Here is a 27,139-nt window from a genome sequence, read left to right on the forward strand (position 1 = left end):
TGGGGATGCTCAGACGTGGGTCCCAGGCACTCAACACCACTGGAGTCAAGCTAGCCGGGCTGATGAGAGGTGTTACCTCGAAACCGGTCCGGTCCTCGGATGCTTGATTCCAATCTGGGAAGGACATGGCTTTTGTAGTTCGGACTGGACTGTTCCCATGGGGCACAGGGTCAGAGCTGATTTGCATATCGCCATTGTCTAACCCAGGGTGGTGTGGAGTGCAAAAAAACGAAGGATTTGGGCCCAGATCTTTTGACTGGGATGAATGTGTGACATTGAACCACATTCGGTCCATCACCTGTTTTGTTTGCAATACCGCCATAAGTGCGCTGGGGATGCTCAGACGTGGGTCCCAGGCACTCCACACCACTGGAGTCAAGCTAGCCGGGCTGATGAGAGGTGTTACCTCGAAACCGGTCCGGTCCTCGGATGCTTGATTCCGTTCTGGGAAGGACATGGCTTTTGTAGTTCGGACTGGACTGTTCCCATGGGGTACAGGGTCAGAGCTGATTTGCATATCGCCATTGTCTAACCCAGGGTGGTGTGGAGTGCAAAAAAACGATGGATTTGGGCCCAGATCGTTTGACTGGGATGAATGTGTGACATTGATCCACATTCGGTCCATCACCTGTTTTGTTTGCAATACCGCCATAAGTGCGCTGGGGATGCTCAGACGTGGGTCCCAGGCACTCCAGACCACTGGAGTCAAGCTAGCCGGGCTGATGAGAGGTGTTACCTCGAAACCGGTCCGGTCCTCGGATGCTTGATTCCGTTCTGGGAAGGACATGGCTTTTGTAGTTCGGACTGGACTGTTCCCATGGGGCACAGGGTCAGAGCTGATTTGCATATCGCCATTGTCTAACCCAGGGTGGTGTGGAGTGCAAAAAAACGATGGATTTGGGCCCAGATCTTTTGACTGGGATGAATGTGTGACATTGATCCACATTCGGTCCATCACCTGTTTTGTTTGCAATACCGCCATAAGTGCGCTGGGGATGCTCAGAAGTGGGTCCCAGGCACTCCACACCACTGGAGTCAAGCTAGCCGGGCTGATGAGAGGTGTTACCTCGAAACCGGTCCGGTCCTCGGATGCTTGATTCCGTTCTGGGAAGGACATGGCTTTTGTAGTTCGGACTGGACTGTTCCCATGGGGCACAGGGTCAGAGCTGATTTGCATATCGCCATTGTCTAACCCAGGGTGGTGTGGAGTGCAAAAAAACGATGGATTTGGGCCCAGATCTTTTGACAGGGATAAATGTGTGACATTGATCCACATTCGGTCCATCACCTGTTTTGTTTGCAATACCGCCATAAGTGCGCTGGGGATGCTCAGACGTGGGTCCCAGGCACTCCACACCACTGGAGTCAAGCTAGCCGGGCTGATGAGAGGTGTTACCTCGAAACCGGTCCGGTCCTCGGATGCTTGATTCCGTTCTGGGAAGGACATGGCTTTTGTAGTTCGGACTGGACTGTTCCCATGGGGCACAGGGTCAGAGCTGATTTGCATTTCGCCATTGTCTAACCCAGGGTGGTGTGGAGTGCAAAAAAACGATGGATTTGGGCCCAGATCTTTTGACTGGGATGAATGTGTGACATTGATCCACATTCGGTCCATCACCTGTTTTGTTTGCAATACCGCCATAAGTGCGCTGGGGATGCTCAGACGTGGGTCCCAGGCACTCCACACCACTGGAGTCAAGCTAGCCGGGCTGATGAGAGGTGTTACCTCGAAACCGGTCCGGTCCTCGGATGCTTGATTCCGTTCTGGGAAGGGCATGGCTTTTGTAGTTCGGACTGGACTGTTCCCATGGGGCACAGGGTCAGAGCTGATTTGCATATCGCAATTGTCTAACCCAGGGTGGTGTGGAGTGCAAAAAAACGATTGATTTGGGCCCAGATCTTTTGACTGGGATGAATGTGTGACATTGATCCACATTCGGTCCATCACCTGTTTTGTTTGCAATACCGCCATAAGTGCACTGGGGATGCTCAGACGTGGGTCCCAGGCACTCCACACCACTGGAGTCAAGCTAGCCGGGCTGATGAGAGGTGTTACCTCGAAACCGGTCCGGTCCTCGGATGCTTGATTCCGTTCTGGGAAGAACATGGCTTTTGTAGTTCGGACTGGACTGTTCCCATGGGGCACAGGGTCAGAGCTGATTTGCATATCGCCATTTTCTAACCCAGGGTGGTGTGGAGTGCAAAAAAACGATGGATTTGGGCCCAGATCTTTTGACTGGGATGAATGTGTGACATTGATCCACATTCGGTCCATCACCTGTTTTGTTTGCAATACCGCCATAAGTGCGCTGGGGATGCTCAGACGTGGGTCCCAAGCACTCCACACCACTGGAGTCAAGCTAGCCGGGCTGATGAGAGGTGTTACCTCGAAACCGGTCCGGTCCTCGGATGCTTGATTCCGTTCTGGGAAGGACATGGCTTTTGTAGTTCGGACTGGACTGTTCACATGGGGCACAGGGTCAGAGCTGATTTGCATATCGCCATTGTCTAACCCAGGGTGGTGTGGAGTGCAAAAAAACGATGGATTTGGGCCCAGATCTTTTGACTGGGATGAATGTGTGACATTGATCCACATTCGGTCCATCACCTGTTTTGTTTGCAATACCCCCATAAGTGCGCTGGGGATGCTCAGACGTGGGTCCCAGGCACTCCACACCACTGGAGTCAAGCTAGCCGGGCTGATGAGAGGTGTTACCTCGAAACCGGTCCGGTCCTCGGATGCTTGATTCCGTTCTTGGAAGGACATGGCTTTTGTAGTTCGGACTGGACTGTTCCCATGGGGCACAGGGTCAGAGCTGATTTGCATATTGCCATTGTCTAACCCAGGGTGGTGTGGAGTGCAAAAAAACGATGGATTTGGGCCCAGATCTTTTGACTGGGATGAATGTGTGACATTGATCCACATTCGGTCCATCACCTGTTTTGTTTGCAATACCCCCATAAGTGCGCTGGGAATGCTCAGACGTGGGTCCCAGGCACTCCACACCACTGGAGTCAAGCTAGCCGGGCTGATGAGAGGTGTTACCTCGAAACCGGTCCGGTCCTCGGATGCTTGATTCCGTTCTGGGAAGGACATGGCTTTTGTAGTTCGGACTGGACTGTTCCCATGGGGCACAGGGTCAGAGCTGATTTGCATATCGCCATTGTCTAACCCAGGGTGGTGTGGAGTGCAAAAAAAACGATGGATTTGGGCCCAGATCTTTTGACTGGGATGAATGTGTGACATTGATCCACATTCGGTCCATCACCTGTTTTGTTTGCAATACCGCCATAAGTGCGCTGGGGATGCTCAGACGTGGGTCCCAGGCACTCCACACCACTGGAGTCAAGCTAGCCGGGATGATGAGAGGTGTTACCTCGAAACCGGTCCGGTCCTCGGATGCTTGATTCCGTTCTGGGAAGGACATGGCTTTTGTAGTTCGGACTGGACTGTTCCCATGGGGCACAGGGTCAGAGCTGATTTGCATATCGCCATTGTCTAACCCAGGGTGGTGTGGAGTGCAAAAAAACGATGGATTTGGGCCCAGATCTTTTGACTGGGATGAATGTGTGACATTGATCCACATTCGGTCCATCACCTGTTTTGTTTGCAATACCCCCATAAGTGCGCTGGGGATGCTCAGACGTGGGTCCCAGGCACTCCACACCACTGGAGTCAAGCTAGCCGGGCTGATGAGAGGTGTTACCTCGAAACCGGTCCGGTCCTCGGATGCTTGATTCCGTTCTGGGAAGGACATGGCTTTTGTAGTTCGGACTGGACTGTTCCCATGGGGCACAGGGTCAGAGCTGATTTGCATATCGCCATTGTCTAACCCAGGGTGGTGTGGAGTGCAAAAAAACGATGGATTTGGGCCCAGATCTTTTGACTGGGATGAATGTGTGACATTGATCCACATTCGGTCCATCGCCTGTTTTGTTTGCAATACCGCCATAAGTGCGCTGGGGATGCTCAGACGTGGGTCCCAGGCACTCCACACCACTGGAGTCAAGCTAGCCGGGCTGATGAGAGGTGTTACCTCGAAACCGGTCCGGTCCTCGGATGCTTGATTCCGTTCTGGGAAGGACATGGCTTTTGTAGTTCGGACTGGACTGTTCCCATGGGGCACAGGGTCAGAGCTGATTTGCATATCGCCATTGTCTAACCCAGGGTGGTGTGGAGTGCAAAAAAACGATGGATTTGGGCCCAGATCTTTTGACTGGGATGAATGTGTGACCTTGATCCACATTCGGTCCATCGCCTGTTTTGTTTGCAATATCGCCATAAGTGCGCTGGGGATGCTCAGACGTGGGTCCCAGGCACTCCACACCACTGGAGTCAAGCTAGCCAGGCTGATGAGAGGTGTTACCTCGAAACTGGTCCGGTCCTCCGATGCTTGATTCCGTTCTGGGAAGGACATGGCTTTTGTAGTTCGGACTGGACTGTTCCCATGGGGCACAGGGTCAGAGCTGATTTGCATATCGCAATTGTCTAACCCAGGGTGGTGTGGAGTGCAAAAAAACGATGGATTTGGGCCCAGATCTTTTGACTGGGATGAATGTGTGACATTGATCCACATTCGGTCCATCACCTGTTTTGTTTGCAATACCGCCATAAGTGCGCTGGGGATGCTCAGACGTGGGTCCCAGGCACTCCACACCACTGGAGTCAAGCTAGCCGGGCTGATGAGAGGTGTTACCTCGAAACCGGTCCGGTCCTCGGATGCTTGATTCCGTTCTGGGAAGGACATGGCTTTTGTAGTTCGGACTGGACTGTTCCCATGGGGCACAGGGTCAGAGCTGATTTGCATATCGCCATTTTCTAACCCAGGGTGGTGTGGAGTGCAAAAAAACGATGGATTTGGGCCCAGATCTTTTGACTGGGATAAATGTGTGACATTGATCCACATTCGGTCCATCACCTGTTTTGTTTGCAATACCGCCATAAGTGCGCTGGGGATGCTCAGACGTGGGTCCCAGGCACTCCACACCACTGGAGTCAAGCTAGCCGGGCTGATGAGAGGTGTTACCTCGAAACCGGTCCGGTCCTCGGATGCTTGATTCCGTTCTGGGAAGGACATGGCTTTTGTAGTTCGGACTGGACTGTTCCCATTGGGCACAGGATCAAAGCTGATTTGCATATCGCCATTGTCTAACCCAGGGTGGTGTGGAGTGCAAAAAAACGATGGATTTGGGCCCAGATCTTTTGACTGGGATGAATGTGTGACATTGATCCACATTCGGTCCATCACCTGTTTTGTTTGCAATACCGCCATAAGTGCGCTGGGGATGCTCAGACGTGGGTCCCAGGCACTCCACACCACTGGAGTCAAGCTAGCCGGGCTGATGAGAGGTGTTACCTCGAAACCGGTCCGGTCCTCGGATGCTTGATTCCGTTCTGGGAAGGACATGGCTTTTGTAGTTCGGACTGGACTGTTCCCATGGGGCACAGGGTCAGAGCTGATTTGCATATTGCCATTGTCTAACCCAGGGTGGTGTGGAGTGCAAAAAAACGATGGATTTGGGCCCAGATCTTTTGACTGGGATGAATGTGTGACATTGATCCACATTCGGTCCATCACCTGTTTTGTTTGCAATACCCCCATAAGTGCGCTGGGGATGCTCAGACGTGGGTCCCAGGCACTCCACACCACTGGAGTCAAGCTAGCCGGGCTGATGAGAGATGTTACCTCGAAACCGGTCTGGTCCTCGGATGCTTGATTCCGTTCTGGGAAGGACATGGCTTTTGTAGTTCGGACTGGACTGTTCCCATGGGGCACAGGGTCAGAGCTGATTTGCATATCGCCATTGTCTAACCCAGGGTGGTGTGGAGTGCAAAAAAACGATGGATTTGGGCTCAGATCTTTTGACTGGGATGAATGTGTGACATTGATCCACATTCGGTCCATCACCTGTTTTGTTTGCAATACCGCCATAAGTGCGCTGGGGATGCTCAGACGTGGGTCCCAGGCACTCCACACCACTGGAGTCAAGCTAGACGGGCTGATGAGAGGTGTTACCTCGAAACCGGTCCGGTCCTCGGATGCTTGATTCTGTTCTGGGAAGGACATGGCTTTTGTAGTTCGGACTGGACTGTTCCCATGGGGCACAGGGTCAGAGCTGATTTGCATATCACCATTGTCTAACCCAGGGTGGTGTGGAGTGCAAAAAAACGATGGATTTGGGCCCAGATCTTTTGACTGGGATGAATGTGTGACATTGATCCACATTCGGTCCATCACCTGTTTTGTTTGCAATACCGCCATAAGTGCGCTGGGGATGCTCAGACGTGGGTCCCAGGCACTCCACACCACTGGAGTCAAGCTAGCCGGGCTGATGAGAGGTGTTACCTCGAAACCGGTCCGGTCCTCGGATGCTTGATTCCGTTCTGGGAAGGACATGGCTTTTGTAGTTCGGACTGGACTGTTCCCATGGGGCACAGGGTCAGAGCTGATTTGCATATTGCCATTGTCTAACCCAGGGTGGTGTGGAGTGCAAAAAAACGATGGATTTGGGCCCAGATCTTTTGGGATGAATGTGTGACATTGATCCACATTCGGTCCATCACCTGTTTTGTTTGCAATACCGCCATAAGTGCGCTGGGGATGCTCAGACGTGGGTCCCAGGCACTCCACTGGAGTCAAGCTAGCCGGGCTGATGAGAGGTGTTACCTCGAAACCGGTCCGGTCCTCGGATGCTTGATTCCGTTCTGGGAAGGACATGGCTTTTGTAGTTCGGACTGGACTGTTCCCATGGGGCACAGGGTCAGAGCTGATTTGCATATCGCCATTGTCTAACCCAGGGTGGTGTGGAGTGCAAAAAAACGATGGATTTGGGCCCAGATCTTTTGACTGGGATGAATGTGTGACATTGATCCACATTCGGTCCATCACCTGTTTTGTTTGCAATACCGCCATAAGTGCGCTGGGGATGCTCAGACGTGGGTCCCAGGCACTCCACACCACTGGAGTCAAGCTAGCCGGGCTGATGAGAGGTGTTACCTCGAAACCGGTCCGGTCCTCGGATGCTTGATTCCGTTCTGGGAAGGACATGGCTTTTGTAGTTCGGACTGGACTGTTCCCATGGGGCACAGGGTCAGAGCTGATTTGCATATCGCCATTGTCTAACCCAGGGTGGTGTGGAGTGCAAAAAAACGATGGATTTGGGCCCAGATCTTTTGACTGGGATGAATGTGTGACATTGATCCACATTCGGTCCATCACCTGTTTTGTTTGCATCTCCGTGAATATAGCATGTTAGTACGCATGCTATTACATCGCGTTCCATTACAACGTGGCTGTTACAACAACCGCGTTGTTAGAACGTAATGCCTTTACATCGCAAGTCATTAGATCCATTTGCTGTAGGGGGCGAGCTGGACTTAGGAATTGTATGATTTACTATTCTAACTCCACAGTGTGCAACAGTAGGGAAGGTGTTGGAATAGTAAATTATACTATTCCTTAGTTTAGAGCGCCCCCTACAGCAAGTCGATCTAATGACTTGCGATGTAAAGGTATTGTGTACTAACAACGCGGTCGTTGTAACAACCTTGTTGTAAAAACACCACAATGTAATGGCAGCGTTGTAAACGCTGTTTACCCCTCTCTGTTACATCACAGGTGCTCTTTATGAATGCCTCCATAAAGAGCATACAGGGGTTATTTACCTTTAAAGGCCAATAACAGAAGAGACAGAGAACTCCTGTACTCAGAATGAAACTTGATTAAGCCACCTGTGGACACTGTCTACCCAACATCAGTGTGTTGTAAGTGCTCTGCCCAGCTTAAGGAACTGGAGAAGATGAAACCTAAGTATATGTATAAGGCTACTCTTTCCACACTATTCCCTGCTATTTGCCAAACACATGTCTAATTTTTTTTCTCCAATTGTTATGATTTTTCTTTTATTCCCATTTACTGTGAGGTGGTAAAGCAGTCAACTACAGTCACCGTGTGAGATATGTCCTTACAACATATGGTTGGTATGAGTCCTTCGGGGCAATGAGATCCTTTGATCATTATAGCTCTAAGTTAGCAGATTTGACAATTTGGCTCTAGTGGAGATTACTTTTAAATTGTTGATCAATTATATTTTGAGTGTGAGGAAAAATAAACGTTTTTGCTTAAACAGAGAGTGGCAAGAAGAATTCCTTTAAAGCAGTACAAGTGTTTATATTTGCTCATGATAGAGTGAAATAAATGTCTTTGAACAATGTCTAAAAAGATGGGCTCCAGCTTTCTAGCACTCCTACAAATATTTATAGATGGTGCAGTAAGTGGATTTCAGACAAAATGGGAACTCCATTCCACTTCATAGGTCAAAATCTATAGGCTGCTATAAGCAGTAAGTCCTCCTCCCACACCACAGGAGGGTTAGTAACATTTTTTGATCACACAACTCTTAATTGTCTTCCACTGTCGACTGGGCTACTACCCTCTTATAAGGAATAAGGTTTGTGACGAAAGTATGGATGTGATAAACATTCAGACTATCAACTCCTATTGGTAGAACCAAACCCATGGCCAGTGACAAAGTGGTGAGCAGTGGGTGCTGATGTAATGAGAGGATTTCTTTGTTGATGGCCGCACCAGGAATGGGGTCTGTACTGCCTCTCAGTGTTTCTTTGATTGCTGGTGGACACCTTGGCTGCAGAATGTTGTCCTTTCAAGTGCTCTGCTGGCACCCCTGAAAATGTGAGTATACATCTGGCAAGGATGTAAGTCTTCTTTAGTGGTCCCACCACCATATCTTTTATCTACTGCCTGTCCATGCAAAGGAAAGGCCTGTTGGGTAGAAAAGGGCTGGACAGGCATCGCAGTCTTCTCAATCTTTTTTGGGGCAGGAGAGAGTGTGCAGCCTCTGCCACAGAGCGATGCTGCCTCCTATAGGTGTTGGGGGGATGGGAGGCGGTGCAGTGGAGATGCTAAAAACGGGAAACATCCTTTACAACGCAACTTTTACCACGCAGTGCTTTTACATCGCAACTTTTACAACGCAAACCATTACAACGCATTGCGCTGGGGGGCGCTCTAGGATATGGAATAGATTTAATTTACTATCCAACACCTTCCCTACTATCCACCTGGACTGGAGTTGGAATAGTAAATTAAACTATTCACTATCCAGCACCCCTCAACAGTATGCGTTGTAAAGGCATGCGTTGTAAAAGCTGCGATGTAAAAGCATGCGATGTAAAAGCATGCGTTGTAATGTCATACATCCGCTAAAAACATCGAGGCGCCAGGTGCTGACATGGTATGAAAAGAGGAAAGAATGCTCCCCCATCAAGTCTTAGGCTCTAATGAGCAAGCCTCAGATTTGAGAGCACTAGAGTGGTACAACATCCCAGTGCTTTAGTCCACATTTTATATCACATATGCACTGCAAATGTATAAATAAGTTGTGTTTAATAAAAATGTCAACTAAGGAAATGTAAATATCAAGGAAAATTATATTTTAAATCATTTACCTGTGACAGAAACTATGCCTTTCCATAAGATACTTCAAGAATATGTTAGCTTACACAGCTGAACCTCATGTTACATTAGCACAAGCATGCAGGCTTTTACTGTAGGGTGATTGTGAGCATGGCCTCTGAAATTATCTGTTAGAGGAAGACCAAATTATGTGGTATAGTGCGGCACATTTTGTGTAAGTTTTGTTTCCTTATTTTGTCATTTTTACACAGGTTAACACTGTTTAGCAAAGGTTTCACCTCATTAGTAACAGTTTAACACCCAAATACAGCAACAAGCAACAGAAAGGTGGCCAGTCAACCTTTGAAAAGCTGTTCCACTACATTGTAAAACGTGTCACCACATTGTTAGTAACCTTTGATCAATTTGAGCTAGAAATTATTTGTTTTTGTAAATATCCGCAAATTATGTAACAGATTATAGATTATGTGGCATATTTGGCAAACCTGTATTTACCCATAAAACGCCTCAGTCGCAAAATCGTATAATTCCATTGGTCCTTTTTTTTTTTTTTTTACTTTTTTTTTTATTGAAGTCTTGGATGCACCACAACACAGAAATATACTAACATATGCCGAATGAGTTCGGAACCAGACGTATTCGATAGAGAATATAAATAAAAATACATTCCGTAACATTCCCAATATTCATTAAACAAAATACGATTCCCAGATTTTCTCAAATTTCCGAACCACCCCAATTCTTTGAGCATAACTTTGTTCACATTTTCTAACTCTCTCCATTTTATGGCGCCATTCTTGTACCGTAGGGCAATAATGTGAACGCCAGTTCTGAAGTAATAATGATCTAGCCACAGCCATAGCTATATACAATAGTTTGACTAGTTGCCCAGTTAACATCAGCTCTAAATCAAAGCCAAACAAAATCAATTTAACATTCTGTGAAATCATAATTTTCTGTTGATTTTGAAGAAATGCAAAGATATCCTCCCAAAAGGATGCTATTTTGGGACAGAAAGCAATAACATGAGACCAATTGGCGGGATTATAATTCAAACACCGGAAGCAGTTAGATGAGCTATTGGGATACATTTTAGATACAATCGCCGGGGTATAATACAGGAGCCACTTACTAAAAAACAGCATTCTGCGCCAATTAGCACCTCTTAGTACAGAGAAGTTCAGTCTATTAATTTTCTGCCACACAGTAGAAGTTAATGCTAAATTTTCCTGCCCTTGCCATTTATGAACTGCTTTAAGATAAAGATCCGGGGCCTTATTCTGTGTTAAAGAGCGTTTCCACTCCCCTGGTTTCTTCTCATGTATAGAAATAAACAGTTCACTACATAGCTGGACAGGAGGAGAAAGAAGTGTAAGATCCAGTTGACGCAATACACTGTAAATCAGTTTATATGAGCCCAACATTAAAAGGTTGCCTTGGACTAGAGGAGCCATATCTGAAAGGGTAATCTAGGCTCCGTCTTTCATAAAGTTTTTTAACATTGTAAACCCTGTCCTATGCCAATTTTCTACTATTTCCAAACTTATATCCGTCCCTAAAAAAGAAAATGCGCTATATAAAGAGGAACTTAGATTAAGAAAAGGGAGGGAATATCTTTTAAGCATTGCAGAACGCTTCTTAAAAAACCAGTTTAAGACCTTGTAACGAACCAGTTTGGGTGATTTAAATATTTGAAGAGGAGAGGGAATCTGGGTCTCTCGGCTAATTAAATTTAAAAAAAAGTTGATAAAGAGTTTCTGGTTACTGTCTTTAAATCTCGCTAGGAATTGGGCTAAATACGCATTGTAATAATCTTTCAGATTTGGAAGAGCAAGCCCTCCTTGCTCCTTATCCTCATATAATGTATTTAAAGCTATTCGTGGGGTCTTTTTGGCCCAAATAAAAGATGAGAACAAAGATTCTGTTTTAGCGAAAAACGATCTGGGTAAAAAGCAGGAAATGGTTGCGAACAGAAAATTAAATAAAGGAAGAACTGACATTTTAATTAGTGCTACCCGTCCTAAAATAGATAATGGTAGAGGGTTCCATCTTTCCAACATTGAACATACTCTATGAAGAAGGGGCACAGAATTGAGCCTGTAAAGGTCTGAGACAGAAGAAGAGAAAAGAACCCCTAAATATCTTTTCGGTTTATTATTAATACAAAGTCTTAGATCAGGATGGAGTTCAGGATCGGAACCACCACAAACCAGGATTCCAGTTTTTTTTTTATTGATACGATATCCGCCAAAAGCTTCAAACTCTTCAAATATTTGCAGAGCATAAGTTTGGCATTGCAATTCAGGTTTAATTAACAAAATTATATCGTCTGCGTATAATTTAATTTTAGGCATCGAGGTAATAGGGGGAAGAATATAAGCAGATTTCCTAATTGCAGTTGCTAAGGGTTCAATAAAAAATGCAAATAAAACGGGAGAGAGCGGGCATCCTTGTCTGGTACCGCGTTTAACCGGCACCAGGCCCACTGACTCTGCATTAATAATAATATTGGCTTGAGCCTTTGAGTAAAGGTTCTGAATCAGATTTATAATAGCTACTGGAATCCCAAAGTGATCTAAAATAATAAAAAGTGTTTCCCAAACCACCAAATCAAAAGCTTTTTCAGCGTCGAATAGTAAAACTAACGCAGGAACCCGTCGTGTTTCAAAATAATCTAAAGCCTCAATTAAAAAGTGAGTGTTAGATAATAATTGTCGGCCGGCAATAAAGCCGTTTTGATCTGTATGAATCAAATCTGAAGAAAAGGAATTGAAACGAATAGATAATAATTTAGTGATGATTTTATAATCCGTGTTCAATAACGTAATAGGTCTATATGAATTTGGATCATTAGGCGGCTTGCCCTTTTTTAGAAAGCTAACCACGGTTCCTTCCCGGAATGAATCAGGGACTGAGCCACCATCCAACATAAAGTTTACTAACTGTACAAAGAGTTCAGCAAAGGAGCTGAAAAAAATCTTAAAAAATTCTGTTGGAAGCCCATCAGGCCCACATGCCTTACCTATTGGTAGATCTTGCACAACACGCTCTACTTCTTCTCTTGTAAATGGATTAACCATAGTAAATTGTTCTAAAGGAGAAAGAACAGGCAGGGAAATTTTAGCCAGATAATTTAATAACTTTTGCCGATCTATAGTGGATTGAGTATTATAGATCTTCCTATAGTGTGCAACCATTATCTCTCCGATTTCTACAGGAACAGATGTATCTATTAGAATGCCCGGAGACTTTAAGGAATGAATGAGATTAGAAGCGGCTTGCTCTCTGGCCTGCCACGCCAGGAATTTGCCGGTAAAATTACTCTCCTCGTATATCTTTTGCGAACTCTTAAAAAATATCTCTTCACTAAGGGTATAGAAATGTTGACAAAGTTCTCTTTTTGCCTTGTTTAATTGTTCCTGAATAATACTAGCTGAGTTTTGTTGCCTAAGAACAGTCAAGGCCTGAATTTTTTGCTGCAGAGATTTATTCTTATTTTTGGCTGCTAAAGAGTCTGCAGCGTCTCTCCCAATCACTAATCCCCGAATATAGGCCTTAAGAGAATCCCACACACAGTTAAGAGGAGCAGTTCCCATATTACGAATGATGAACTCCGAGATCTCATTTTTAATACCTACCACCCATGTATCGTCGCTCAAGTATTTTTTGTTAAACATCCAGTGTTTTAAAGGTCTAACCTTATCAACTAATGCCAGTTCCAAAATTATCATTGCGTGGTCCGAGAAACCATTATGGAGCATCGTTTGCCTAAGGAACTTTATTTGACGTGAGATGAGAAAAAAAATCAATCCGAGAAGAGGATTTATACCTGCCAGACCAGCAGGTGAATTCTTTTTTAGAAGGATTCTGAGTACGCCAGGGGTCAACGAGATCAAATAAAGACATATTATTATTAATTGATCTCAAGGATTTAGGTTTGAATTGTTTCTTCAAGTGACTAGAGAAGTCCAATTTTGCATTCATGGTTATGTTGAGATCCCCACCTATAAAGATCTCACCTTTAACCATTAAAGGAGATTGAAACAATTCCTCGTAGGTGTCTGGTCTATCCTCTACTGGGGCATAAAAACTAACCAAAGTCACAGGGCTTACTCTATTTGGAATAACACATGTAGCCCAACACCAACGACCTAATCCCCCTTGTTCTGTGTGGACAATCTGGACATTTAACTTCTTACTAAAAAAGAGCGCCACGCCCCTCTTTGACTCCGAAAATGAGGAGAATCCTCGATAAGACGACCAGGCTTTGAGCATGGAAAACTCCTCAATTTTTTACATTTGGATATGGGTCTCTTGTAGCAGAATCACGTCTGGTTGTTCAGATTTGGCCCATAATTCTATTGCACGCATTTTTTCCTATTATTTAATCCATTTACATTGAAGGAGATAATTTTCAGACCCATACTAAAAAAGCATATAGAGCTGCAAACGAAACATTACAGGGCCCTTAGAGGTCCTGATTATAACCAGCTCAATATTGGTAATTCCTCAGGGATATTTTTATTATCATAAAAGTAGGCACAGGGATATTTTGATTAGCATGAAAGAAGGTCTAATTCGAATGCACACAATTCGTGGAAGCTCAAAAGACTGTGGGGCAGATTTTCGAGTCCTGGCGCATCTCTGCAAAATCAGCAGGGATGCGCCAGAACAGATGTGACACGCCATTCCCTCCCTGCGCCACAACAAATGAGTCGCATTTACAATGTGGCGCACCGTGGCGCAAGGAGAGGGTGATACGTGTTGCATCCTGTGGCGTAAGGGCAGCGTATTGCTGGAATCGTGTCGCAAGCGCTACGCGGCTCCAGCAATACTAGGGGGCGCCCTATGCCTAACATGCTGTGTCACTCCTTATGTCTGCTTCAAGCAGGCGCAGGGTATTGACACAGTATGGACGTAAAACTGACATATCTTGTAGATTTCACTGCGTCACTTTTACGAGGCGTTCCTGCAACGGAACGCCCACCCTGCGCCGCAATGCCCACATGAAGCCTAACGCAGGTTTCATGTGGCGCAGGGCTTTACAGCGTGACGCATCTCCCTAGATGCGTCACGTTGTAAAAAAGGCGCAAAGTGGGGCATGGTTTACGCCGCCGCTGCGTGACAGAAGTGACGCAATGGCGGTGTAAATGTGGCGCATGGGGTTTGTAAATCTGCCCCTGCAAAAGGAACAGGTTTCACCTCGCACCTCGTTGCCAATAATTTAAACCATATTGTTTTTGTGATGTTTTACTGTAAACATTAATATGCCATTGTTCTATCTGCCTCTCTTGTCAGCTGGGAAGAAAATGTCTTTGTTTATGATCTGGTGAACAGTCGAGTCCCTGGAATACCAACTGATATCTGGATAGGACTACACGACAGAAGGCAGGTGAGAAACGATGGAGTATTAATTACGCTCTCTTATTTTAATGTCTGGTTGAAGAAACAAAATGGGCTACATCAGTGTCTTTATTAAAGAGTTGTTACACCTGTCAGCCTGAGTGTGCTCTTTTTCCCTAAACATTTTGCTTTTTCCCTCCTTTTTTACTGAAATTCATTTTGGTTGGCTCCAGGACTCTATGCACTTAACCACTTCTAACCAGTGCTAAACTGCTTTTGTTCTCTCCCTTAAACATGATAAAATCGGCTTACACCTGATTGACATATTTAATTTACTTATAAGTCCCTTTCAGAGTGATATACCATATACCCAGGACCAGTTAATTAGATGGTACTAGTGTGCCTACAGCACTTAAGTAGCCCCTTAAACATGCACCAGGACTGCCATATCATCCTGAATTTGGTCTTAAACTACTGATTCAACTCAGCAATACACCCCCATTGTCAAACATTAAACTCCCATTTTATTGCATAAAAGTCACCCCTAAGGTAGGCCCTAGGTAGCCCACAGGACAGGGTGCATTGTAATTACAATGCTGGACATGTACTTTTACGTTTTACATGTCCTGGTAGTGAAAAGCTCCTACATTTGTTTATCCCTTCTGTGAGGCCTACCTCTCCCATAGGATAATATTGGGTTGCCTTATTACCTTTAATAAGTGTTCGGTATCTGCGAAATTAAAAGTCGGAGTTTGAGTTCATTTTTAGGGCTCGGCCTCCGTCACCACGAAGTGGGGCGGAGCTTCGAGCTCTTATGTTAAAGAAAAAAAAAAAAGTTTCTTAAGGGCTCGGGCCAGATAGATTCCTTAGTGCGCGTGCTTGTGTTATGGCATCTGCATAGTGATTCGTCTTCGCTGTGCTGTCCTTTTAGTAGCCTTGACACGATAGGCTATATGTAATTTTCGTCGGCCATTTGTGGCATTTTCTGTGTGGTTACGAGCACGGGCGTCCATAAATATCAATTAGGAGCTGTCAGGGAGGTGCTTAATGGAATACAGATGCTGTGGGTGCGTTCACCATTCTGCAGTGCGTTTTGGTGGGCGCGCGCCATGCATTATTTTGTTGCTCCTTTCATCTCAGGTTTACTCGGCTAATTTAAATGTTTGAATAGCTGAAATGCTTTTACCGAAATTTACAATGTTTGTTTGGAATAAAAGGTTTACAGTTTTCAGCCAGCTTGCACCTCCTTGTTTGAACATGGAATGTAAAGCGAGTTTGTTTTAGAGCACTGATAGCCCTGTGAGGTGATACTTCAGGGTCGACGTGGTGGGTGCTTCGGGCTGGCTTGCCAGTTTGTTTATTTAAGCGGCTGACATGGTAAGTGGAATAACGAGGGAAGAACACGGTACCAGCTGTATATTTGACTGCCACTCTTAGCTGCGATAAAAATAAGTGGGAAAGTGCAATTTCGGATGATATTGAACATTCACTCATTCCAACAATTATGCATTTAAAAAGATTTTAACTTTCAGGCTTATTGTGAACATTTGATTGTTACGGGTGGCAAGTTCAGTAAGAGGTAAAGAGTGCGCTTTTCATGCCCTACTTTGGGTTCACAGTGTGAGTTTGGGCGGCTGCGACACCAGCTAAATATAAATCTGGCGCAGTCCTACTGGGCACCATGCTGTATGTCAGTCTATGAGGGAAGGCGCCGTTCTGCTCTGTGCTGTGGTGAAGGATAGGGACATTGTGAACAACGATGGTTGGGAGCAGGAGATGGCCTTCGGGGTGACGACGTTATGTGCAGAGTGCAGAGTGGTAGTGCAGAGTGCAGAATGGTAGTGCAGAGTGGTAGTGCAGAGTGGTAGTGCAGAGTGGTAGTGCAGTTTGAGAGTGCTGAGTGCAGATTGAGAGTGCAGAGTGCAGATTGGTAGTGCAGAGTGGTAGTGCAGAGTGCAGATTGAGAGTGCAGAGTGGTAGTGCAGAGTGGTAGTGCAGAGTGCAGATTGAGAGTGCAGACTGCAGATTGGTAGTGCAGAGTGCAGATTGGTAGTGCAGAGTGGTAGTGCAGAGTGCAGAGTGGTAGTGCAGAGTGCAGATTGAGAGTGCGAGTGGTAGTGCAGAGTGGTAGTGCAGAGTACAGATTGGTAGTGCATAGTGGTAGTGCAGATTGGTAGTGCAGAGTGGTAGTGCAGAGTGCAGATTGGTAGTGCAGAGTGGTAGTGCAGAGTGCAGATTGGTAGTGCAGAGTGGTAGTGCAGAGTGCAGATTGAGAGTGCAGAGTGCAGAGTGGTAGTGCAGAGTGGTACTGCAGAGTGGTAGTGCAGAGTGGTAGTGCAGAGTGCAGATTGAGAGTGCAGAGTGCAGATTGGTAGTGCAGAGTGTAGATTGGTAGTGCAGAGTGCAGAGTGGTAGTGCAGAGTGCAGAGTGGTAGTGCAGAGCGCAGAGTGGTAGTGCAAAGTGCAGATTGAGAGTGCGAGTGGTAGTGCAGAGTGGTAGTGCAAAGTGCAGATTGGTAGTGCAGAGTGGTAGTGCAGAGTGCAGATTGGTAGTGCAGAGTGGTAGTGCAGAGTGCAGATTGAGAGTGCAGAGTGGTAGTGCAGAGTGCAGAGTGGTAGTGCAGAGTGCAGAGTGGTAGTGCAGAGTGCAGAGTGGTAGTGCAGAGTGGTAGTGCTGAGTGGTAGTGCAGAGTGCAGAGTGGTAGTGCAGAGTGGTAGTGCAGAGTGGTAGGGCAGAGTGGTAGTGCAGAGTGGTAGTGCATAGTGGTAGTGCAAGTGCAGAGTGGTAGTGCAGAGTGCAGAGTGGTAGTGCAGAGTGCAGAGTGGTAGTGCAGAGTGGTAGTGCAGAGTGCAGATTGAGAGTGCAGAGTGCAGATTGGTAGTGCAGAGTGCAGATTGGTAGTGCAGAGTGCAGAGTGCAGAGTGGTAGTGCAGAGTGCAGAGTGGTAGTGCAGAGTGCAGATTGAGAGTGCGAGTGGTAGTGCAGAGTGGTAGTGCAGAGTGCAGAGTGGTAGTGTAGAGTGGTAGTGCAGAGTGGTAGTGCAGAGTGCAGAGTGGTAGTGCAAAGTGGTAGTGCAGAGTGCAGAGTGGTAGTGCAGAGTGCAGAGTGGTAGTGCAGAGTGCAAAGTGGTAGTGCAGAGTGCAAAGTGGTAGTGCAGAGTGGTAGTGCAGAGTGGTAGTGCAGAGTGCAGAGTGGTAGTGCAGAGTGCAGAGTGGTAGTGCAGAGTGCAGAGTGGTAGTGCAGAGTGCAGAGTGGTAGTGCAGAGTGCAGAGTGGTAGTGCAGAGTGCAGAGTGGTAGTGCAGAGTGGTAGTGCAGAGTGGTAGTGCAAAGTGCAGAGTGGTAGTGCAGAGTGCAGAGTGGTAGTGCAGAGTGCAGAGTGGTAGTGCAGAGTGCAGATTGAGAGTGCGAGTGGTAGTGCAGAGTGGTAGTGCAGAGTGCAGAGTGGTAGTGCAGAGTGGTAGTGCAGAGTGCAGAGTGGTAGTGCAGAGTGCAGAGTGGTAGTGCAGAGTGGTAGTGCAGAGTGCAGAGTGGTAGTGCAGAGTGGTAGTGCAGAGTGCAGAGTGGTAGTGCAGAGTGCAGAGTGGTAGTGCAGAGTGCAGAGTGGTAGTGCAAAGTGCAGAGTGCAGAGTGGTAGTGCAGAGTGCAGAGTGGTAGTGCAGAGTGGTAGTGCAGAGTGGTAGTGCAGAGTGGTAGTGCAGAGTGGTAGTGCAGAGTGCAGAGTGGTAGTGCAGAGTGCAGAGTGGTAGTGCAGAGTGCAGAGTGGTAGTGCAGAGTGCAGATTGAGAGTGCAGAGTGCAGACTGGTAGTGCAGAGTGCAGAGTGGTAGTGCAGAGTGCAGAGTGGTAGTGCAGAGTGCAGATTGGTAGTGCAGAGTGGTAGTGCAGAGTGCAGATTGGTAGTGCAGAGTGGTAGTGCAGAGTGCAGAGTGGCAGTGCAGAGTGGTAGTGCAGAGTGCAGAGTGGTAGTGCAGAGTGCAGAGTGGTAGTGCAGAGTGCAGAGTGGTAGTGCAGAGTGCAGATTGGTAGTGCAGAGTGCAGATTGGTAGTGCAGAGTGCAGAATGGTAGTGCAGAGTGCAGAATGGTAGTGCAGAGTGCAGAGTGGTAGTGCAAAGTGCAGAGTGGTAGTGCAGAGTGCAGAGTGGTAGTGCAGAGTGCAGATTGGTAGTGCAGAGTGGTAGTGCAGAGTGCAGAGTGGTAGTGCAGAGTGCAGAGTGGTAGTGCAGAGTGGTAGTGCAGAGTGCAGAGTGGTAGTGCAGAGTGCAGAGTGGTAGTGCAGAGTGCAGAGTGGCAGTGCAGAGTGCAGAGTGGCAGTGCAGAGTGCAGAGTGGTAGTGCAGAGTGCAGAGTGGTAGTGCAGATTGGTAGTGCAGAGTGCAGAGTGGTAGTGCAGAGTGGTAGTGCAGAGTGGTAGTGCAGAGGGGTAGTGCAGAGTACAGAGTGGTAGTGCAGAGTACAGAGTGGTATTGCAGAGTGCAGAGTCGTAGTGCAGAGTGCAGAGTGGTAGTGAGGAGTGCAGAGTGCAGAGTGGTACTGCAAAGTGCAGAGTGGTAGTTCAGAGTGGTAGTGCAGAGTGCAGAGTGGTAGTGCAGAGTGCAGATTGAGAGTGCGAGTAATAGTGCAGATTGGTAGTGCAGAGTGGTAGTGCAGAGTGCAGATTGAGAGTGCAGAGTGCAGAGTGGTAGTGTAGAGTGGTAGTACAGAGTGGTAGTGCAGAGTGCAGAGTGGTAGTGCAGAGTGGTAGTGCAGAGTGCAGGGTGGTAGTGCAGAGTGGTAGTGCAGAGTGCAGAGTGGTAGTGCAAAGTGGTAGTGCAGAGTGGTAGTGCAGAGTGGTAGTGCAGAGTGGTAGTGCAGAGTGGTAGTGCAGAGTGGTAGTGCAGAGTGCAGATTGGTAGTGCAGAGTGCAGATTGGTAGTGCAGAGTGCAGATTGGTAGTGCAGATTGGTAGTGCGGAGTTGTAGTGCAGAGTGGTAGTGCAGAGTGGTAGTGCAGAGTGCAGAGTGGTAGTGCAAAGTGCAGAGTGGTAGTGCAGAGTGCAGATTGGTAGTGCAGAGTGGTAGTGCAGAGTGCAGAATGGTAGTGCAGAGTGCAGAGTGGTAGGGCAGAGTGCAGAGTGGTAGTGCAGAGTGCAGAGTGCAGATTGAGAGTGCGAGTGGTAGTGCAGAGTGGTAGTGCAGAGTGCAGATAGAGAGTGCAGAGTGCAGAGTGGTAGTGCAGAGTGGTAGTGCAGAGTGCAGAGTGGTAGTGCAGAGTGCAGAGTGGTAGTGCAGAGTGCAGAGTGGTAGTGCAGAGTGCAGAGTGGTAGTGCAGAGTGGTAATGCAGAGTGGTAGTGCAGAGTGGCAGTGCAGAGTGGTAGTGCAGAGGGGTAGTGCAGAGGGGTAGTGCAGAGGGGTAGTGCAGAGGGGTAGTGCAGAGTGGTAGTGCAGAGTGGTAGTGCAGAGTGGTAGTGCAGATTGGTAGTGCAGAGTGCAGATTGGTAGTGCAGAGTGCAGATTGGTAGTGCAGAGTGCAGAGTGGTAGTGCAGATTGGTAGTGCAGAATGGTAGTGCAGAGTGGTAGTGCAGAGTGGTAGTGCAGAGTGGTAGTGCAGAGTGGTAGTGCAGAGTGGTAGTGCAGAGTGGTAGTGCAGAGTGCAGAGTGGTAGTGCAGAGTGCAGAGTGGTAGTGCAGAGTGATAGTGCAGAGTGCAGAGTGGTAGTGCAGAGCGCAGAGTGGTAGTGCAGAGTGGTAGTGCGGAGTGCAGAGTGGTAGTGCAGAGTGCAGAGTGGTAGTGCAGAGTGCAGAGTGGTAGTGCAGAGTGCAGAGTGGTAGTGCAGAGTGCAGATTGAGAGTGCGAGTGGTAGTGCAGAGTGCAGAGTGGTAGTGCAGAGTGCAGAGTGGTAGTGCAGAGTGCAGAATGGTAGTGCAGAGTGTAGAGTGGTAGTGCAGAGTGCAGAGTGGTAGTGCAGAGTGCAGATTGGTAGTGCACTCGCAGAGTGCAGAGTGGTAGTGCAGAGTGCAGAGTGGTAGTGCAGAGTGCAGAGTGGTAGTGCAGAGTGCAGATTGGTAGTGCAGAGTGCAGATTGGTAGTGCAGAGTTCAGATTGGTAGTGCAGAGTGCAGAGTGATAGTGCAGAGTGCAGAGTGGTAGTGCAGATTGGTAGTGCAGATTGGTAGTGCAGAGTGCAGAGTGGTAGTGCAGAGTGCAGAGTGGTAGTGCAGATTGGTAGTGCAGATTGGTAGTGCAGAGTGCAGAGTGGTAGTGCAGAGTGCAGAGTGGTAGTGCAGAGTGCAGATTGGTAGTGCAGAGTGCAGATTGGTAGTGCAGAGTGCAGATTGGTAGTGCAGAGTGCAGAGTGGTAGTGCAGAGTGCAGAGTGGTAGTGCAGATTGGTAGTGCAGATTGGTAGTGCAGAGTGCAGAGTGGTAGTGCAGAGTGCAGAGTGGTAGTGCAGATTGGTAGTTCAGATTGGTAGTGCAGAGTGCAGAGTGGTAGTGCAGAGTGGTAGTGCAGAGTGCAGAGTGGTAGTGCAGATTGGTAGTGCTGATTGGTAGTGCAGAGTGCAGAGTGGTAGTGCAGAGTGCAGAGTGGTAGTGCAGATTGGTAGTGCAGATTGGTAGTGCAGAGTGCAGAGTGGTAGTGCAGAGTGCAGAGTGGTAGTGCAGAGTGCAGAGTGGTAGTGCAGAGTGCAGAGTGGTAGTTCAGAGTGCAGAGTGGTAGTGCAGAGTGCAGATTGGTAGTGCAGAGTGCAGAGTGGTAGGGCAGAGTGGTAGTGCAGATTGGTAGTGCAGAGTGGGAGTGCAGAGTGGGAGTGCAGAGTGCAGAGTGGTAGTGCAGAGTGCAGATTGAGAGTGCGAGTGGTAGTGCAGAGTGCAGAGTGGTAGTGCAGAGTGCAGAGTGGTAGTGCAGAGTGCAGAGTGCAGATTGAGAGTGCGAGTGGTAGTGCAGAGTGGTAGTGCAGAGTGCAGAGTGGTAGTGCAGCAGAGTGCAGATTGGTAGTGCAGAGTGCAGATTGGTAGTGCAGAGTGCAGATTGGTAGTGCAGAGTGCAGAGTGGTAGTGCAGAGTGGTAATGCAGAGTGGTAGTGCAGAGTGGTAGTGCAGAGTGGTAGTGCAGATTGGTAGTGCAGAGTGGGAGTGCAGAGTGGTAGTGCAGAGTGGTAGTGCAGAGTGCAGAGTGGTAGTGCAGAGTGCAGATTGGTAGTGCAGAGTGGTAGTGCAGAGTGCAGAATGGTAGTGCAGAGTGCAGAGTGGTAGGGCAGAGTGCAGAGTGGTAGTGCAGAGTGCAGAGTGCAGATTGAGAGTGCGAGTGGTAGTGCAGAGTGGTAGTGCAGAGTGGTAGTGCAGAGTGCAGATTGAGAGTGCAAAGTGCAGAGTGGTAGTGCAGAGTGGTAGTGCAGAGTGCAGAGTGGTAGTGCAGAGTGCAGAGTGGTAGTGCAGAGTGCAGAGTGGTAGTGCAGAGTGGTAATGCAGAGTGGTAGTGCAGAGTGGCAGTGCAGAGTGGCAGTGCAGAGTGGTAGTGCAGAGGGGTAGTGCAGAGTGGTAGTGAAGAGTGGTAGTGCAGAGTGGTAGTGCAGAGTGGTAGTGCAGATTGGTAGTGCAGAGTGCAGATTGGTAGTGCGGAGTGCAGATTGGTAGTGCAGAGTGCAGATTGGTAGTGCAGATTGGTAGTGCAGATTGGTATTGCAGAGTGGTAGTGCAGAGTAGTAATGCAGAATGGTAGTGCAGAGTGGTAGTGCAGAGTGGTAGTGCAGAGTGCAGAGTGGTAGTGCAGAGTGCAGAGTGGTAGTGCAGAGTGGTAGTGCAGAGTGGTAGTGCAGAGTGCAGAGTGGTAGTGCAGAGTGCAGAGTGGTAGTGCAGAGTGATAGTGCAGAGTGCAGAGTGGTAGTGCAGAGTGCAGAGTGGTAGTGCAGAGTGGTAGTGCAGAGCGCAGAGTGGTAGTGCAGAGTGGTAGTGCGGAGTGCAGAGTGGTAGTGCAGAGTGGTAGTGCAGAGTGGTAGTGCAGAGTGTAGAGTGGTAGTGCAGAGTGCAGAGTGGTAGTGCAGAGTGCAGAGTGGTAGTGCAGAGTGCAGATTGGTAGTGCACTCGCAGAGTGCAGAGTGGTAGTGCAGAGTGCAGAGTGGTAGTGCAGAGTGCAGATTGGTAGTGCAGAGTGCAGATTGGTAGTGCAGAGTGCAGATTGGTAGTGCAGAGTGCAGAGTGGTAGTGCAGAGTGCAGAGTGGTAGTGCAGATTGGTAGTGCAGATTGGTAGTGCAGAGTGCAGAGTGGTAGTGCAGAGTGCAGAGTGGTAGTGCAGAGTGCAGAGTGGTAGTGCAGAGTGCAGAGTGGTAGTGCAGAGTGCAGATTGGTAGTGCAGAGTGCAGAGTGGTAGTGCAGAGTGGTAGTGCAGATTGGTAGTGCAGAGTGGGAGTGCAGAGTGGGAGTGCAGAGTGCAGAGTGGTAGTGCAGAGTGCAGATTGAGAGTGCGAGTGGTAGTGCAGAGTGCAGAGTGGTAGTGCAGAGTGCAGAGTGCAGATTGAGAGTGCGAGTGGTAGTGCAGAGTGGTAGTGCAGAGTGATAGTGCAGAGTGGTAGTGCAGAGTGGTAGTGCAGAGTGCAGAGTGGTAGTGCAGAGTGGTAGTGCAGAGTGCAGAGTGGTAGTGTGCAGTGCAGAGTGGTAGTGCAGAGTGCAGAGTGGTAGTGCAGAGTGCAGAGTGGTAGTGCAGCAGAGTGCAGATTGGTAGTGCAGAGTGCAGATTGGTAGTGCAGAGTGCAGATTGGTAGTGCAGAGTGCAGAGTGGTAGTGCAGAGTGGTAATGCAGAGTGGTAGTGCAGAGTGGTAGTGCAGAGTGGTAGTGCAGAGTGGTAGTGCAGAGTGGTAGTGCAGAGTGGTAGTGCAGAGTGCAGAGTGGTAGTGCAGAGTGCAGAGTGGTAGTGCAGAGTGCAGAGTGGTAGTGCAGAGTGGTAGTGCAGAGTGCAGATTGAGAATGCAGAGTGGTAGTGCAGAGTGCAGATTGAGAGTGCAGAGTGCAGATTGGTAGTGCAGAGTGCAGAGTGGTAGTGCAGAGTGCCTAAAACACATTTCCATTTACAATGCCATTATCTCTAACTTAAAACAAACCCGAGCCCTAATGCATTCCTAATGCTTGTTAAAAATGCCATGTTTAGAAAGTTGATTCATATCAACTGTTAAATATGTTTAGAAAGTTGGGTTTACCTGCCCTATTTGGTGCCTGCAGCCTGTTCCTATGTCACATGACTGGGAGGAATAAACAATGTCCAGCTACCAAACTACATCCAGACAGCTGCACAATAGAGATATTAGGTGTGCCTTGGGTGGAGCTGGGCACAGCACCACTTGCAGCTGAATATGGCGGGGCTCTGACTTCGCACAAAGAACTTGTCACCCATGAATTGTTCATGCAGCCAGCTTGGAGGCAGGGCAAGAAAGTAAAAAATGGCAAGCACTTCAAAGGAATTCTTTAAAAACTTCTCCTCCTCTTCAAAGAAGGCACCAGGTATAAAAATGGAACCCACAGACCCACACTTCAGTTCACTTTCTTGACCTTTGGAAAGACGCGCAGAGATCTACCTGCTAATGTGGCCTACTGTATACTCCACAAGACTGCTTTGCTGCTCTTGAAAGGACTACTTTGCTGCATGGATCCTGCCTTAAACCCTCACAGGCATGCCCTGCTGATTGAACCCTGTTCCATCACTTGAACCCACAACTAACAGTGTGGCTCCAAAGTTTAGTTGGCTGGCCTCCTGATCAGTGCCTCAGGGACAGAAAAGGCGCCAACCATCTTAAAACCGTACCTGGACCCAGCCTGAGTGAGCCCTAACTCCCTACGTGGTGCCCCTCCAGCCCTGGACCCTTGCTGGTGGTGCTAAAGGTGCCCAAATAGCCGAAATCCAAATCTTCGGATTTAGAACATTTTAGGCTAAAAACTGCTCTGAGAACCGAGGGAAGACCGGGACCCACCTGCCCGTCTAGCCGCTGAATGTGTATCACCATTTGACCAGACTTTGTGGCAGCTCCCACAATGTTCTTCTAAACAGCAGTGTATCCTGTTCAGTGGTCCTTTACTAAATGGATGTCAGGCCTCCTGGATCTCTCGCCAGCTACAGCCCCCAGTTTTAGCCTGCAGGAGATAAAAAAGTCCAAATGAAAAGATCTTCACTGTGTTCTTGCCCAGTAGCTCCCTGACGACACCGCTCCCTCCTTGGACACTGCATGCAACTTTGCCCCACTAAACTTTCCCGCCTCCGAAAATTTTCCTTCGAAATGTCCTATAGTTCCGAAGGTTAGCGCTGACTGGGCCCAATCTGCTTTTTGTATACAACTCGCACTCTCTAGTGGTCAGCCATAGTTTTCGACTTTGACCAAGTCTCACGCAACTAGATTTACACAATTGGCACTTTGATCTTTTAGTTGCTATGTGTTACTTTGAACTTCATAATTCCTCTTCTACTGATTTGTTTTTTGCCATTTTAGTGTAAAATACTTTATAAAAATGTACTCTATTCATCTAAATTAGCGTGGTATTTTCTTGTGTTGTGTTTTCACTTTATATTATTTGTGAGCTCCATAAATACTTTACATATTGGCTCTTCGTTAAGCCTGACTACTTTTGTGCCAAGCTACCAGAAGGTAAAGCAACTGTAAATTTAGTGACTTTTATATATTACCCTGAAAGGCATTGTGAGATTGTGGCTATTGCTTGAGCAGGGTTAACACCCTATATCTTTGACAATTGCTGTCAGGGAGACCACTGACAACTGTGTACGCAGCCTCAAATCCGCCTGCACCCTGATTACCCAATGCTATACATTACTGTATCCTTCTTGAACTACCTTCCTGCTCTATTGTCCTTTATTTTTCTACTTGTCCGTTTAACCAAACTGACTTTCATCATGTACTTCTTGTAAACGTATAACTTATTTTTAAAATGTGTAAAGCCCTCTGATACCCGTAGGTTTAGCCCGTGCTATCTAAGACTCAAATAAATAAAACATTTTAAAAAATAACAACCCACTGAACCGAAAACCCAATTTCTCAAAAGAGTTATTTAGGGAATCCGATTTCTACTCATTCTCGACTTGTAAACATCAAGACTGGTAGTTTTTTTTGTAATGGTGTTATGTGCTAAGCTCTATTGCCTGGAGTCTGCAGCCTATGAGCACTAACCAAGCAGACTGTAGTACATTTTAGGGACACCAAGCACCATATTGCACAGCATCCTCAGCACACTAACCAATCAGTTTAACCAGACACATTGCACTGCATTAAAAAACACTAGTCCACTACCCTGCACAGCATCCTCAGGACTCTATAAATAACGCCAGTAACCTGACACACAGCATTACTTCCATATAACCACTAGTACACCACAATGCGTTGCATCTTAGTAAAACCTGCCTACCACAAAGCACTGCATTCTGTTGATGCAAACCCACTGCAGCACATTCAAGAAGCACTAATTCATCAGTGCTTCTGTGCCAACCGTGGGTATCGTAGTGAGTTCGATAGATGTTAAAATGCCACACAACATCTCGGACAAATGCATAACTAATTACTTTTGATACACAAATATTAGACACACAAACCACTATGTGTCTTACATGCTATAAACCACTACACTTACTACATCTTAGGGACACTAACCCACTACAATGCACTGCATCTGAAGGGCACCAACCCACACAGTCCTGCTGTCTCAACCAATACCAGCACGGCTCTTGGTGACGTCAGCCCAGTTCCGCAACTGACTCCCTTTGCAAGGTAATATAAAAACGTATTCCTTTTCACTTTAAATGCAAAAATTCATTAATTAACAACGTAAAAACATTTGCCACCATGCCTAAGCAACTAATTCAAAGGATAGATCATTTTCACTCACTGCAAGTAAATCCCTCCCGCTTACTCTTCATACACTACGAGTAGATCCCTTCTGCCTACTCTTCATACAAGCATTAGAGAACCTGTTATTCCCTCGGGCTTACCCTTTCTAGGTGATATAAGGCCAAAGTTTCACCAGCGAACTCCTTTGCTATCATTTATTCATACATTTATACAGAAAACCCATGATTAGTGCTTCCAGTTTTACCTAACCAGGCACTTACTTCCTTAGGCAAGTGACCTCACTGCAAAGTGGCTTACATTTACCACCCGCTATTCTGCCCACGGGGATTCCAAAATAAACATAGATCAATACAAACGGGTTTTGATTAATACATAAAATCAATACAAATTCAAATAATCAATATGTGACTAACTACATATCATAACCAAACCCTAACCAACCTCTGCTACCAAAAGAATACTGATAGAGCGCGGGCTCACCTGCTCGTTTTACCATACTCACCTGGGCCCATAAAAACATACACACTTTAAACAGGTAA

General features: G+C 47.3%; 1 protein-coding gene across 1 annotated transcript in view; it reads left to right on the forward strand.

Annotated features, from left to right (window-relative positions):
- Nucleotides 1–27,139, forward strand: part of CLEC19A (C-type lectin domain containing 19A) — a 251,613-nt gene that overhangs the window by 191,530 nt on the left and 32,944 nt on the right. Inside the window, exon 3 of the mRNA XM_086942408.1 lies at nucleotides 14,736–14,829. Within this exon, the coding sequence (XP_086798534.1) occupies nucleotides 14,736–14,829 (94 nt within the window). The remainder of the gene's footprint in view (nucleotides 1–14,735; nucleotides 14,830–27,139) is intronic.

The sequence above is a fragment of the Lissotriton vulgaris genome, chromosome 10 (assembly GCF_964263255.1).
Source record: "Lissotriton vulgaris chromosome 10, aLisVul1.2, whole genome shotgun sequence".
Classification (NCBI taxonomy): Eukaryota; Metazoa; Chordata; class Amphibia; order Caudata; family Salamandridae; genus Lissotriton; species Lissotriton vulgaris.